Here is a 13,943-nt window from a genome sequence, read left to right as displayed (position 1 = left end):
TCCCTCTTTACTGCTAGTTCAATGTTCTCAAGCTTCCTCCCAAACTGCATTGTGGGTGTCCCTACATTTCAATGACTATAGATCACAAATGCAGCTCACCACTGCCTTCAGGACAATATGGAATAGGAAACAAGTGTTGGCCTAGCCAGCAAGCCCAAATCCCATGAAAGAGTAAAGCAATGAGTTTATGCTCTTCTTATGTACAAGCAAATCTATTTTTCACAATCTCAAATGGTTTCTTACCTCTACTAACCTCCTGTAGTCCTTTTTACCTGAACTCTCAAACATAGTTTGCTGGCTATACATTTAAATGTTCGCTGTTCCTGGGAACTGTGGATGCAACAAATGATGGATTGCTCCTAACTTCAACCCTATGGATATCGGCAGTGCCAGCTTCAGGAAGGAGCGTGCGATTCCTGGTATCTTCTGGTATTTCCATGATGTTGGAGGAGCATTCCGTGATCATAATTTCTCTTTATTTGTTCAATTATAACTCTGTTGTGAGTTGTGTCAAGGATAATCAAGGCCAGTAAAAGTCTTTCCACTGGATTAGGGAGAATAATTAGGAAGATTTCATAGGAGAATATTTTAATTATTGGTATCCAAATAATAGATTAAGTAAAGCTATGTTAGGTATTGACATTTTTGCAAAGATTGTCATTAGCTTGACAATTCAGAACACATACATATCTATGAAAAACACAAATTCTGAGATGTCTTGACTCGCTGAATAGCTGGAGGCTGTTTCCCCTGAATAGAGACTAGAACTAGGGGCATCATCATGGGATACAAGATTGGCCATTTAGTACTGAGATGAGGAGATGTTTCTTCATGCCACGGGTAATGAATGTTTGGATTCTCTATCCCAGAGGGTGGTAGATGAGTATATTCTGGGTTGAAAGCAGTAGATTTTGTACTGTAAAGGAATTAATGAGAATGGGGATCAGAGGGGAAGTTAGAGCTGATGTAGAAGGTCAGCCATGATCTTACTGAACTGCCAAGCACCCCCGACTGGCAATGGGACATTCTGTATTTCCTATTTCTTATGTTAATCAAAGCATTTGCTGGACAATGATGATTTATGGTTTTTCTGATTTTTCCAGTTATGGGCCCTTATGTCAGGCGGATACTCTGTGATGAGCTCGGAGCTCCTGCAAACTCTGCTGTTAATTGTGTGCCACTGGAGGATTTTGGTGGACAGCACCCAGACCCAAATCTCACATATGCCACTTCTCTACTCGAGGCTATGAAAGGAGGAGAATATGGGTTTGGAGCAGCTTTTGATGGAGACGGGGTACAATATTACTTCAATTTATTCTTGTTCTTGCAGATAGATCATTTCGTTAATTAAAGCTTTTCTGAGTTAATCCTGACTCACAGGGAAGCTCCCATCAGTATTCTAAATATTTTTTTAAGTTTGAGGGCTCTGCTTGAACTGCTCAATAGGCAAAAGTGAGGACTGCAGATGCTGGAGATCAGAGTCTAGATTAGAATGATGCTGGAAAAGCACAGCAGGTCAGGCAGCATCCGAGGAGCAGGAAAATCGATGTTTCGGGCAAAAGTCCTTCATGTCTAATTGATCCACAGCAATAAACTGGGGCCTAGCTGTAAGAGCCCCTCATGATTTGTCTGTGTCTTGTACATATGTCTGCGGTGTGTGTTGTTTCAATCTTTTGAAAGCTGATCAAGTCAATTACATCAATTAAAATACACACATGGATAAGAAAGCAGTTTAATTTCACAGATGGCGAATCAATCTACAAAGTAACAGCTACTGTTTGATGTGCTTAACATAATCAGTATAACTAGTCTTTGTGTAGCAATACAAAATAATAAATTTGCTATATTTCCCCATATTAGTAGTCCTGGTTGATTGTAGCTTCTAACTACTTTCCTGTACGTTAACCTTTTCTGATCCTGACATTTCTATCATACCTTTTTCAAGTAGAGGGCAATGCTTATCTGAACAAACCTCTACTAAGCATTCATAGCCATGGAGCTCCTAATGCAACTATATTGTGAGAAATCTATTGATTCCAAAATGGGCTTACAGAGTGCTTGTTACCAATGGTTTACAGGAGCAGTTGTGACAGTTATAAAATCTAAATCATGAGTATTTGGCTGCCATTCATGATTTTTCTTCTGAACTTGAGAGAACCTTTAAAACCAATGTTATTCTTCCCAAAATAATTTCTGTGGTGCCAAAGCTGAGAATGTAAAGACATGGGAGAGGCAAAGGGGGTTCATTGTATGATATAATATTTCCACATTTTCAAAGAAACAGCAAAACAATCACTTAATCACTTAAACAATCATAATTCTTAGTTTGCAGTTAGCTTTCTTAACTGAAACTTCAAAATATTAGCAATCATACTGCTAAAGGGATTGATTCATAAAATATCTGCAGTACAGTATTTATCTCAAAATAGATCTAAAAATTAAACCTTTCATCTCATGTCTTCCTCTTTAAGTTAGTTAATTGTCTCCTTTTCCCAGAATGCAAGTAAAACAATGAACATTGGTGAGCTGGGGGTGGGGGTGTGGGGGGGTGGGGTGGGGGGGGGGTTGTGGGGTGTTGAGATTCAATAAAATTGTTTCCATGGAAGAGTATGTTGCAGGCTTGAGAAGCCAAATGACAGAACTAAAGACCAGGATAAATCACAGAAATTAAAGGAGATCATTCTCTTCTTAACAGGACCGTAACATGATTCTTGGCCGAAATGGGTTCTTCGTCAATCCTTCAGACTCCGTTGCCGTGATAGCAGCAAATATCTGTTGCATTCCGTACTTCCAGAAGACAGGAATTCGAGGATTTGCAAGAAGCATGCCCACCAGTACAGCACTAGACAGGTGAGGAGCAGAAGATGACTCGCTCTCAACTCTGATGAATAATTAAATCTTAAATTGTTTTCAAGGAGCATTTATCAATTAAGGAAAGGCTTGTATTTCTATAGCATCTCTGCCATGATCACAGGATATACCAAAGTGCTTTACAGTGATCTTGAATTGAAAGATGTCGAATTCGTATGGTTGGAGATAAGAAATAATAAGGGAAATAAGACACTGATGGAAGTGGTCTATAGGTTCCTAACAGTATGGCTACACTGTAGGGTGGAGAATAAGTCAGAAGCTAATGAGGGAATAAAATAGTAGTGTAGTAGTAAAATCACTGCACTAGAAAACCAGAGGTCCCTGACTAATGCTCTGGGGATTCAGGTTTAAATCCCACCACGGCAGCTCATGGAATTTGAATTTGAGTTAATAAATCTGGAATCAAAAACTGGTCTCCATAATGATGACTAGGTCAATTGCTATTTTTGCATTGTAATTTGGACAGGTTGAATGAGTGGGCAGATGCAGTATAATGTGGGTTGCTGTAAGGTTATCCACTATGGTAGGAAGGCAGATTGTTATTTCAATGGCTACAAATTGAGAGATGGGAATGTTCAATAAGATTTGCACGTGCTTATGCTCCAATCACTGAAAGTAAGCAAGAGGGTGCAGCATGCATTCAAGAAGGCAAACTACATGTTGACATTCATAGTGAGATTTGAGTACAGGAACAAGGATGTTCTTACTGCAATTATACAGGACACTGGTGAGGTCATACCTGGAATATTGTGTGCAGTTTTGGTCTTGTTATCTGAAGAAGGATGTTCTTGCTACAGAGGGAGTGCAACAAAATTGACTTCTGGGATGGTAGGACTGATGTATGAGGAGTAATTGAGTCAGTTATGGATTGGACAGGAGTTCAAAAGAATGAATATGTAAAATTCTAACAGGACTAAACAGGTTAGTATAGCAAGGATGTGACTGATGTGGTGGAGTCCAGAACAGGAGTCATAATTTAGGGATGAAGGTAACCTTTTAGGACTGAAATGAGGAGAAATATAATCATGCAGAGAGTGGTGACCCTATGGAATTCACTACCACAAAAGGTGGTTGAGATCAAAATATTGTGTGTTTTCAAGAAGAAGCTATATTAGCTCTTGTGGCTAAAGGGATCAAGGAGTATGGGTGGATGGCAAGGTTATGGTTTGAGGTCAATGATCAGCCATGATCACATTGAATGCTGGGGCAGGTTTGAGGAGTCAAATGGCCTACTCCAGCTGAATGAATGAATGAATGATAAATGATTTTATTGTCACATATATCTAGGAAGATACAGTGAAAAGTGTTTTGCTCATGTCTCCAATCTTTTCCACGTTTCTGTGTGTCTATGGCATATAAAAAAGGCAGTACATTAATCATGGATTATGTTAACCTTGACTTAGGCTGTGAAAATCAAATTGGCAGAGGTAACCATAAGGGAGATTTTATAACATGTTATTGGAACAGCTTCTTAGAGCAATATACTGTGGTTCCAAACCAGAGCTCATGCAATTTGGAATCTGTGAAACTGTAATGAGGCAGGTTTAATAAATAAGAATAAAACAAACGAGCTGGTATGATTGCACAGTGGTTAACACTGCTACCTTACAGCACCAGGGACTTGGATTCGATTTCCAGCCTTGGGTGACTGTCTATGTGGAGTTTGCAAATTCTCCGCTTGTCTGCCTGGGTTTCCACCAGGCGCTCTGGTTTCCTTCCACTGTCCAAAGGTGTGCTTGTTAGGTGGATTGACCATGCTAAATTGTCCAGGGATGTGAACACAAGATAGGTTAGCCATTGCAATTGTGGGATTACAGAGATAGATTATGGGTCTGGGTCTGGGTGGGATGCTATTCAGAGGGTCAGTGATGGGTTGAGTGGCATCTTTCCACACTGCAGGAATTCCATGATCCTGGAGTAAAAGATCCTATAGGAAACTATAACATATTGTGAGCATAACATAATAGAATTTAACATTCAGTTTGACATTGTGAAAACTGGATCAGAAACAACTGTGCTAAACTGAAAAAGAGGAATAACAAAGGAGTAAGAGCAGCCATAGTAACAAAAGTAAAAATAGAAATGACCTCCTAATTCTGTCTTTTATTATTTAGCCAATGCTCTACCTATGCTAAGATAAAACTCCTAACACCCTGGACTCTTATTAAGAGCTTTAAATGCAGTACCTTATCGATGACCAATGGACACTCTTTAAACTATAATTTTTTTTCCCTTACTCTTAAATTATTCAAAATGGCGCCATATCATAGCGACAAATGAAAGCTTTTCACTGTATTTATTGTATTCTTACTATAAAATACACAGGACAGTAAAATCAAAATCAAAATAAATTAAAATAAGCGAATATCTTTTGGAAATCCAAACATTTATTGGTTTTCCCTTTATCTATTCGCCTCCTCAAATAACTTTTAGTGTAATTTAATAACTTTTTTAGCCTCTAAGAGGTTTTTGACTTCTTTTGGGTTATCTTTTGTTGGTTTTTAAAATTTTCACAGTCCTCCAGATTATCATGTTGTATTCATATTGCGTAAGCATGTGTTATCCCCTTCCTACTAGCCTTTTTCCTTACTGAATGTTCATCTTTCTGGTAAATTCCTTTCTTCAGCCATTCTAGTCAAATCCACCCTCGGAATAAAGGTTGCCCATTTGAGACAGAGATTTCATCACTCAGAGGATAACAAATCTATGAAATTCTTTACTGCAAATGCCTGTTGAGACTGTGCCATTAGGAATATTGAAAGGCAAGATAGAAAGATTTTTAACTCGTCAAAGAATTAAGGGACATGTGGCGAAAAAGTGGAGTTGAGGATTAATTAAGAGCCATGATTTAATTGAATGGTAGAGCAGACTCACTGGGCCAAATGGACTACTTTTGTTACTATGAGGAGAAAGTGAGGACTGCAGATACTGGAGATCAGAGCTGAAAATGTGTTGCTGGAAAAGCACAGCAGGTCAGGCACATCCAAGGAGCAGGAGATTCGACGTTTCGGGCATAAGCCCTTCTTCAGGAATCTGAAGAAGGGCTTATGCCCGAAACGTCGAATCTCCTGCTCCTTGGATGCTGCCTGACCTGCTGCGCTTTTCCAGCAACACATTTTCACTACTTTTGTTACTATGTCTTATGTTTTATAGTTAAATAAAGAGTGCTTTTGAACTGAAGACGGTTTTACATATTTTTGCACGGAGCGAGTGCACCAACCAGCAATGTCTCAATGACCAGATAATTTGTTTTAGTGCTTGTGTTGCGGGATGAATATTGACCAGTCCAATTAAAAAACTGCATTGTTCTTACTCCCTCAGTATTGTCCCTGTGACAGGGTGACACTCCCTCAGTATTGACCCTGTGACAGGGTGACACTCCCTCAGTATTGACCCTGTGACAGTGTGGCACTCTCTCAATACTGACCCTGCGACAGTGCGACACTCTCTCAGTACTGACCCTGTGACAGTGCGACACTCCCTCAACACTAACCCTGTGACAGTACGGCACTCCCTTAGTACAGACCCTGTGACAGTGCAACACTCCCTCAGTACAGATCCTGTGACAGTGTGGCACTCCCTCAGTACTGACCCTGTGACAGTGTGGCACTCCCTCAGTACTGACCCTGTGACAGTGTGGCACTCCCTCAGTACTGATTAGGGATAGTGTGGTAGTTCCTCAGTAGTGACCTTGTGAAGGTGCAATAATCCCTCAGTACTGACCCTCTGACAGTAAAACACAGCCGATTACTGACTAGCTTGCTGCAGCACCCCCTCAGCACTAATACTCCAGCAGTACTACACTCTTTTAGATTTTGTTTTCAAATCTTTGTACTATGTCTCAAAACCTGGCTTATTGTACCACTGTGCTGGTTGCTCAGTTTAAGTGAAGTGTTTTTTTGGCTGCGAGCTAAGGTGAATGATGACTGATACAGATACAGAGATATTTCTTCTTGATTATCAAGTCTTTGGAGGACATTTAATTAAGTTAAACAAAAGACGCTGGTTTGATCTCGGTATGAACTCAAGCAGAGGAAATATTCACCCAAGATGATGGAGTGCTTCATGTGATTTTATCTAAACACTAGCTGCATATATCTATCACAGAACATCCAATTCTGCTCAGTAACCTTTGTTGGCTCTCAATCTAGCAACTGATACCTCCGATTCCAAACTCTCAGCCTTTTTTCCAAACACCTCCATCATTCTGCCCTTTCCCATTTCTACAACCTACTGCAGCACTGCAACCCTCCAAGATCCCTGCACTCCTCCAAATCTGACTTTGTATATCGCTGATTACTTTTGTTTTCACTTGCCCACTATTGGCCATTTATGTAGAGTGCAAGTTAAGGTGGCAGCAAGGGGAGCATTGCATTGGTTGAGCCCTGGGTAGGGTGGAGGGTGGTTGACAAAATCCTGCAGGATCGATTTTAGCAGCTCAGGAACCGGGATAGGGGCAAGGACAGGTGACCTTATGACACTGGAAGTAGGCAGTCTTGGGGATGTAGGGGAACTGGGGTTCTGGGTCCATTTCAGGAAATCTTAATTTTCAGATTTCAATAGGCAGCGGAGTTGTATCTTTCAAAAACATGAGCCATCGAAGCAGTGCAGTATGAATCTTTTTTTCACTTTGTTATGACCCATTTGGGAAAGTGCACTTATTCTCAAACCCCACTCCCCCTGCAGTCACCACAAAGGTTAATCACAGTATGTTATGCGAAGTTTCCAATTTAACTGTCTGATGGAATAATGGAAAACCTGGTTTTTCTCTCACTCATACCACCACCCGTCTCAACAATCAATCACTCCACTTCACCAGTCTTCTACTGAGAGACTACTAGAGGCCTAGAATATTTACTGCTTTTGAAGAACAAAATAGGGCAATAAACTAGATAAAAATCAACTATTTGGCTCGACAACAACTTGAAATTACACGGAAACTATAATTAGCTGGAACATGGGAATCTAAATGTGTAAGTATAAAAAGAAAAGTAAAATAAACTAATTTGTGGTACTTGGAAGCAGTTTTAGATTGGGGGTGGGGTGATGAATGGAGCATTTTAGCAGTTGTTTCTGACTAATTATTCTAGCCACTGTGGAGGTTGTGAAAAAAAATCCCTTTCCTCCAGCTCATTTTTGATATGCTGCAACAATATTCTTCAGACACATTCCAGTTTTCAGTCAAATTTCTTCATGCAACATTGCAGGACAAAAGGATTTTCAGTGGGGTTTCTCCAAGTAGAGCGATTGAAGAGCCAATCCGTTGTTTACCTTGCCCAAATAAGTTACAGATTCCCCAGACAGTGTGCCACACTGGAACAGATGTCCAAATATTAAATTGCCACCGGAAAGCCCCCCCCCATGCAAAGTCTCTGGGTGGGTAGTAGTGAAATGAACTATGTGTACCATTCCTTTAATGGAGGGTACATGGAGCATGGGAGAAAAGGATTTGGAGATGCAGTGCGAAAACTAAGGGGAGAGTTGGAACACTGGGTTAATGAGAAGCACTAGTGTTTGTGATAACAAAATCTGACTATCCAATATGCCATAGATGGAGAATTCATGTGATGTGACAAGTGACCGTTGTATTAGGAATCTGTAGTGAGAATCCAGCTTCCTCTATATGAATTTTGTAGGACCTGTGGGAAAAGGAAAGGGCAGTTTTGGAAGATTGTCTTATAAGCAATAACTTCACATTTGAAGGCCATTTAAAGATGAAAAGGTCTAGAATGGTGAGTAAGGTCCAATGTGTGGAAAGTTAAAATTACATTTCGCTAGTAAAACATGCATGCTTGAATGTGATAATTTTGGGTGGCATTTTGTGTCACTTTAATCAAAATGTACTATTCATCAGTGAAGTTTGAGAAGATTTGTAGCTCAGATTGAGGTTCTGGCTGTAAGTTTGGTCTCTGAGCTAGAAGGTTTGTTTTCAGACGTTTTGTCACCATACTAGCTAACATGTAATTTCAAGTTGTTGTCGAGCCAAATAGCTGATTTTTATCCAGTTTAATTACCCTATTTTGTTCTTCAAAAGCAGCAATTCTTCTAGGTCTGTAATAGTCTCTCAGTAGAAGACACTGTGGTGAAGTGGAGTGATTGACTGTTGAGGAGGGTGGTGGTGTTAGTGAGAGAAAAACCAGGTCAGTGTTTTCTGTTTCCTTGAATCTATCAGACAGGTAAATTAGAAACTTCGCACAACATACTGTGATTAATCTGGTGGCTGCAAGGGTAGTGGAGTTTGAGAATAAGTGCAACTCCCAAACCTGCTTTCTATTTATGTGTTTAGGTTTCCTTGAGTTGGTGATGTCATTTCAAGAAAGAACAAAGAAAATTTACAGCCCAGAAACAGGCCCTTCAGCCCTCCAAGCCTGAGCTGATCCAAATGTACTGACCGAACCTGTCAGTCAATTCCTAAGCATTTGTATCCCTCTGCTCCCCACCTACTCATGCATCTGTCCAGACGTATCTTAAATGAAGCTACCGTGCCTGCCTCTGTCACCACTGCTGGCAACGCCTTCCAAATGCCCACCAGCCTCTGTGTGAAGTACTTGCCGCACGTATCCCCCTTAAACTTTCCACCTCTCACCTTGAAAGTATGACCTCTCGTTATTGAATCCTTCACCCTGGGAAAAAGCTTGTCTCTATCCACTCTTCTATACCCTTCATGATTTTTCTCAGAGGGTGGTGGATGGGGTCCAAATCGATATGCTTGTTGATAGAGTTCCGGTTAGAATGCGATGCTTCTAGGAATTCTCGTGCATGTCTCTGTTTGGCTTGTCCTAATATGGATGTGTTGTCCCAGGGAAAGTAGTGTCCTTCCTCATCTGTATTTAAGGATATGAGTGATAATGGGTCATGTCTTTTTGTGGCTAGTTGATATTCATGTATCCTAGTGGCTAGTTTTCTGCCTGTTTGTCCAATGTAGTGTTTGTTATAGTTCTTACAAGGTACTTTCTAGATGACGTTAGTTTTGCTCGTCATCTGTATAGGATCCTTTAAGTTCACTAGCTGCTGTTTTAGTGTGTTGGTGGGTTTGTGGGCTACCATGATGCTAAGAGGTCTGAGTAACCTGGCAGTCATTTCCAAGATGTCATTGATATAGGGGAGAGTTGTAGGGTTTCTGGGTGCGTTTTGATGCTTGTTTGTTTGTTGCTTGGGTTTGTGGCTGAGAAATCGACAGACTGTGTTCATTGGGTACCCATTCTTTTTGAATACGCTGTATAGATGATTTCCCTCTGCTTTTCATTGCTCCTCCGTGCTGCAGTATGTGGTGGTTTATTGAAGTAATGTTGTAATGCAGCTTCGTTTGTGGGTGTTGGGATGATTGCTTTTGTAATTCTGTATTTGGTCTGCATGTGTTGTTTTCCTGTAGATACTGGTTTGAAGTTCCAATTGATTGTTTTACTGTGACATCTAGGAATGGCAGTTTGTTGTGTTTCTCCCTATTTGGTGAATTTTATGCATGTATGGATATCGTTGATGGTCTTGAAGGTTTCCTCTAATTTGTTTTGTTTAGTGATGATAATGGTGTCATCCACGTACTGGCCCCAGAGTTTGGATTTGTGGTTGGCACGGCTGTTTGTTTGAGTCTCTGCATTACTGCTTCTGCTAAGAACCTTGATGTTGGAGATCCCATGGATATTCCGTTGGTTTGCCTGTAGGTTTCTGTAGGAAATGACATCACCAACCCAAGGAAACCTAAACACAGAAATAGAAAGCAGGGCATAACACCAGCGCTTCACCATAGGCTCACTAATGATGTTAGCTAGTTTGGTGATGAAACGTCTGAAAATGAACCTTCCAGCTCAATGAGCAACTTAAATCCAGATACTATTGATCACTATAGGATTTTATAGTCTGATCAAACTTTATGCCATAGGAAGCCAATTGGTCCATTATGTTTGTGTTGGCGTTTTGAAAGGGCTATCCAATTTAGTCCCATATCCAGCTTTCACTTGATAATTCTCCAAATCGGTTGTCTTCTGGAAAGTTCCTGGTGAATCTGATTAAACCATCTTTTTCAGGTATCGTGTTCTAGATTATAACAAAAGGTTTCCAGGAAAATGACAGAGTAGATGGAATAATCCTATTGATTCAAACAAAATTAATGATGAGGGAAAATATAATGAGGGAAAGCATTCAACGGAGACTATATGGGTGGAAATAAGTAACAGAGCTGAAAAATGTGTTGCTGGAAAAGCGCAGCAGATCAGACAGCATCCAAGGAGCAGGAGAATCAACGTTTAGGGCATAAGCACTTCTTCAGGAATGAGGAAGGTGTGCCAAGCAGGCAAAGATAAAAGGTAGGGAGGAGGGACTAAGGGGAGGGGCGTTGGGAATGTGATAGGTGGAAGGAGGTTAAGGTGAAGGTGATAGGCCGGAGAGTGGGGGTGGGCGCGGAGAGGTCGGGAAGAAGATTGCAGGTCAAGAAGGCGATGCTGAGTCCAAGGGTTGGGACTGAGATAAGGTGGGGGGAGGGGAAATGAGGAAGCTGGAGAAATCTGCATTCATCTCTTGTGGTTGGAGGGTTCCTAGGCGGAAGATGAGGCGCTCTTCCTCCAGGTGTCATGGTGCCATGGTCTGACGAAGGAGGAGGCCAAGGACCTGCATGTTCTTGGTGGAGTGGGAGGGGGAATTAAAGTGTTCAGCCACGGGGCAGTTGGGTTGGTTGGTGCAGGTGACCCAGAAGTGTTCTCTGAAATGTTCTGCAAGTAGGCGGCCTGTCTCTCCAATGTAGAGGAGGCCACAGAAGGTGCAGTGGATGGAGTAAGTGATGTGTGTGGAGGTGCAGGTGAATTTGTGGAGGTGCATCTGCAGTCTTCACTTTCTCCTAGGAAATAAGTAGCAGTAAAGGACATAAAACTGTCATTAGGTGTTGTGTACAGACCCCTTGATAGGAACTCTGAAGCTCTAAATTGTATAAAAGCAGAAATTAGGCAGGTGTGCAGCAAAGCATAGTATTAATGAGGATTTTAACTTAAAGTGGGAGAGATAGACAAGCACCTGCACCTGTTGCACTTGGATGCAACAAGGGAACAAGCAATGAGGAATGAGTCAGATTTAATCAGTAACCTAATTATGTGTGAATATTAATCAAATCACGAGCATAACATGATCGAGTTCAATGCAGCATTTGAAATTAAGAAGCATGATTCAATTACTAGATTTTTTGACTTAGGTAAGGCTGACTTTAACAAGATGGGACAGAGACTGTCCACAGTGAACTGGGAACATCTGCAAATGGATGAAACCCAACTGAAGAACAGCAGGGGAAGTTTAAAAAAATATTTAACACAATACAAAATCGGTTCATAGTCTTGCAAGAAAAAGCTGCACTTTATAGAACACAACACCCTTGGACAACTAAAGAGATATAGGACAGCTAAACAGAAATAAAACTAAAAGAAAGGGGCTTACAAAAATGCAAGGAAGAAAAAGCACATGTCTTGCTGAATGGAAAAGATACAAAAACCAGAAAAAGGCCACAAAACAACCTGTAAGAGCTGCTAAAAGGAATTATGAAAAAAACACTCGCCAGGGACATCAAAATCAAGAAGAAAAAAAGATATAATAACATAAAGGGAAAGTAGCTGGTCAGGAGCCATGTTAACCTACCAAAGACTGAAAGTGGGGATATTGTCAGTGACTGTTGGGAAATGGCAGACATATTGAGTAATTGTATTGCCTCAGTATTTAAAGTAGAAAAGGAGGATAGCCCTTGGAAGTCAGAAGGAAATAAATAATGGGTTGAGAACAGGACTGAATAAAATTAAACAAAAGAAGAGTACAGCAGAGGAACAGCCCTTTAGCCCACCAAGATTGTGCCAACACATGATGCCTTTCTAAACTAAAAGGCTTTTGCCTCTACATAGTCCATATCCTTCTATTCCCTGCCTAATCATTTTTTCTGTCAAATGCATCTTAAGCATTGCTATCGTATCTGCTTCTACCATCTTCTCTGGCTGCATATTCCAGGCAGTGACCTCCCTTTGCATAGAACACTTGCCTTTCACATCTCCTCTAAACTTGCCCCTTTTACCTGAAACCCCTAGTAGTTGATATTTCTACCCTGGACTGTCCATTTATTCATACCTCTCATAATTTTGTAAACTTCTGTCAGGTTGCCCCTCATCCTTTGATGTTCAAGTGAAAACAAACCACATTTGTCCTCATAGCTAATACCTTCCAAACCAGACCACATCCTGGTAAACTATTTCTGTACACTTTCCAAAGCTCCACATCCTTCTGGTAGTGTGGCAACCAAACTATACACATAGCATATGTTTAGTGTACAGTTTGGTCTAAATGCAGCCTAACAAAAGTTTTATACAGCTGCAACATGACTTGCCAATGTTTATACTCTATGCCCTGACCAATGAAGAAAAGTATGCTATTTGCCTTCTCGACCATCTTATCCATTTGTGTTGCCACTTTCAGGGAATTGGGGGCCTGAATGGTGCTTAGGGTGGTATGGTAGCTCAGTGGTTAGTACTGCAACCTCACAGTACCAGGGTCCCGGGTTCAATTCCACCATTGGGCAACTGTCTGTGTGGAGTTTGCATACTCTTCCCATCTCCTCTGGGTTTTCCAGTTTTCTCCCACAGTCCAAAGATGTGCAGGTTAGATAGATTGACCATGCCAAATTGCCCAGGGATGTGCAAGCTAGATGGATTAGCCATGGGAAATGCAGATTATAGGGATAGTGTAGAGGTGTGGGTCTTGGCGGGATGCTCTTTTGAGGGTCGGTGTGACTTGATAGGCCGAATGGCCTGCTTCCACACTGTAGGAATTCTCTAATGCTGATGCTACTTAATTACTGTATACTTTCCTCCTACAATAGCTCTTCCAAAATGCATCACCCTGAATTTGTCCAGAATAAACTCCACCTGTCATTTCTCCACCTAAATCTCCAACCTATCCATATCCTACTGTATCCTTTGGCATTCCTCCTCAAAATCCTTAGTTCCTCCAAATTTTGTGTCATCCACAAGCTCACTGATGGTTCTCCTCAAAATAATTTAAATAAGTTACAAACAATGCAAGTTAAACATGGGGTAATGAAGGAATTACTG

The 13,943-nt window shown here is 40.9% G+C and overlaps 1 protein-coding gene across 1 annotated transcript in view; it reads left to right on the top strand.

Moving 5' to 3' along the window:
* pgm5 (phosphoglucomutase 5) overlaps nucleotides 1-13,943 on the top strand; it is a 179,962-nt gene that overhangs the window by 61,914 nt on the left and 104,105 nt on the right. The window contains exons 5-6 of the mRNA XM_060846089.1: nucleotides 1,104-1,294; nucleotides 2,696-2,850. Of these exons, the coding sequence (XP_060702072.1) occupies nucleotides 1,104-1,294; nucleotides 2,696-2,850 (346 nt within the window). The remainder of the gene's footprint in view (nucleotides 1-1,103; nucleotides 1,295-2,695; nucleotides 2,851-13,943) is intronic.

This window comes from Hemiscyllium ocellatum, chromosome 2 (genome assembly GCF_020745735.1).
Source record: "Hemiscyllium ocellatum isolate sHemOce1 chromosome 2, sHemOce1.pat.X.cur, whole genome shotgun sequence".
Lineage (NCBI taxonomy): Eukaryota > Metazoa > Chordata > Chondrichthyes > Orectolobiformes > Hemiscylliidae > Hemiscyllium > Hemiscyllium ocellatum.
This window is presented reverse-complemented; position numbering and strand designations above follow the sequence as displayed.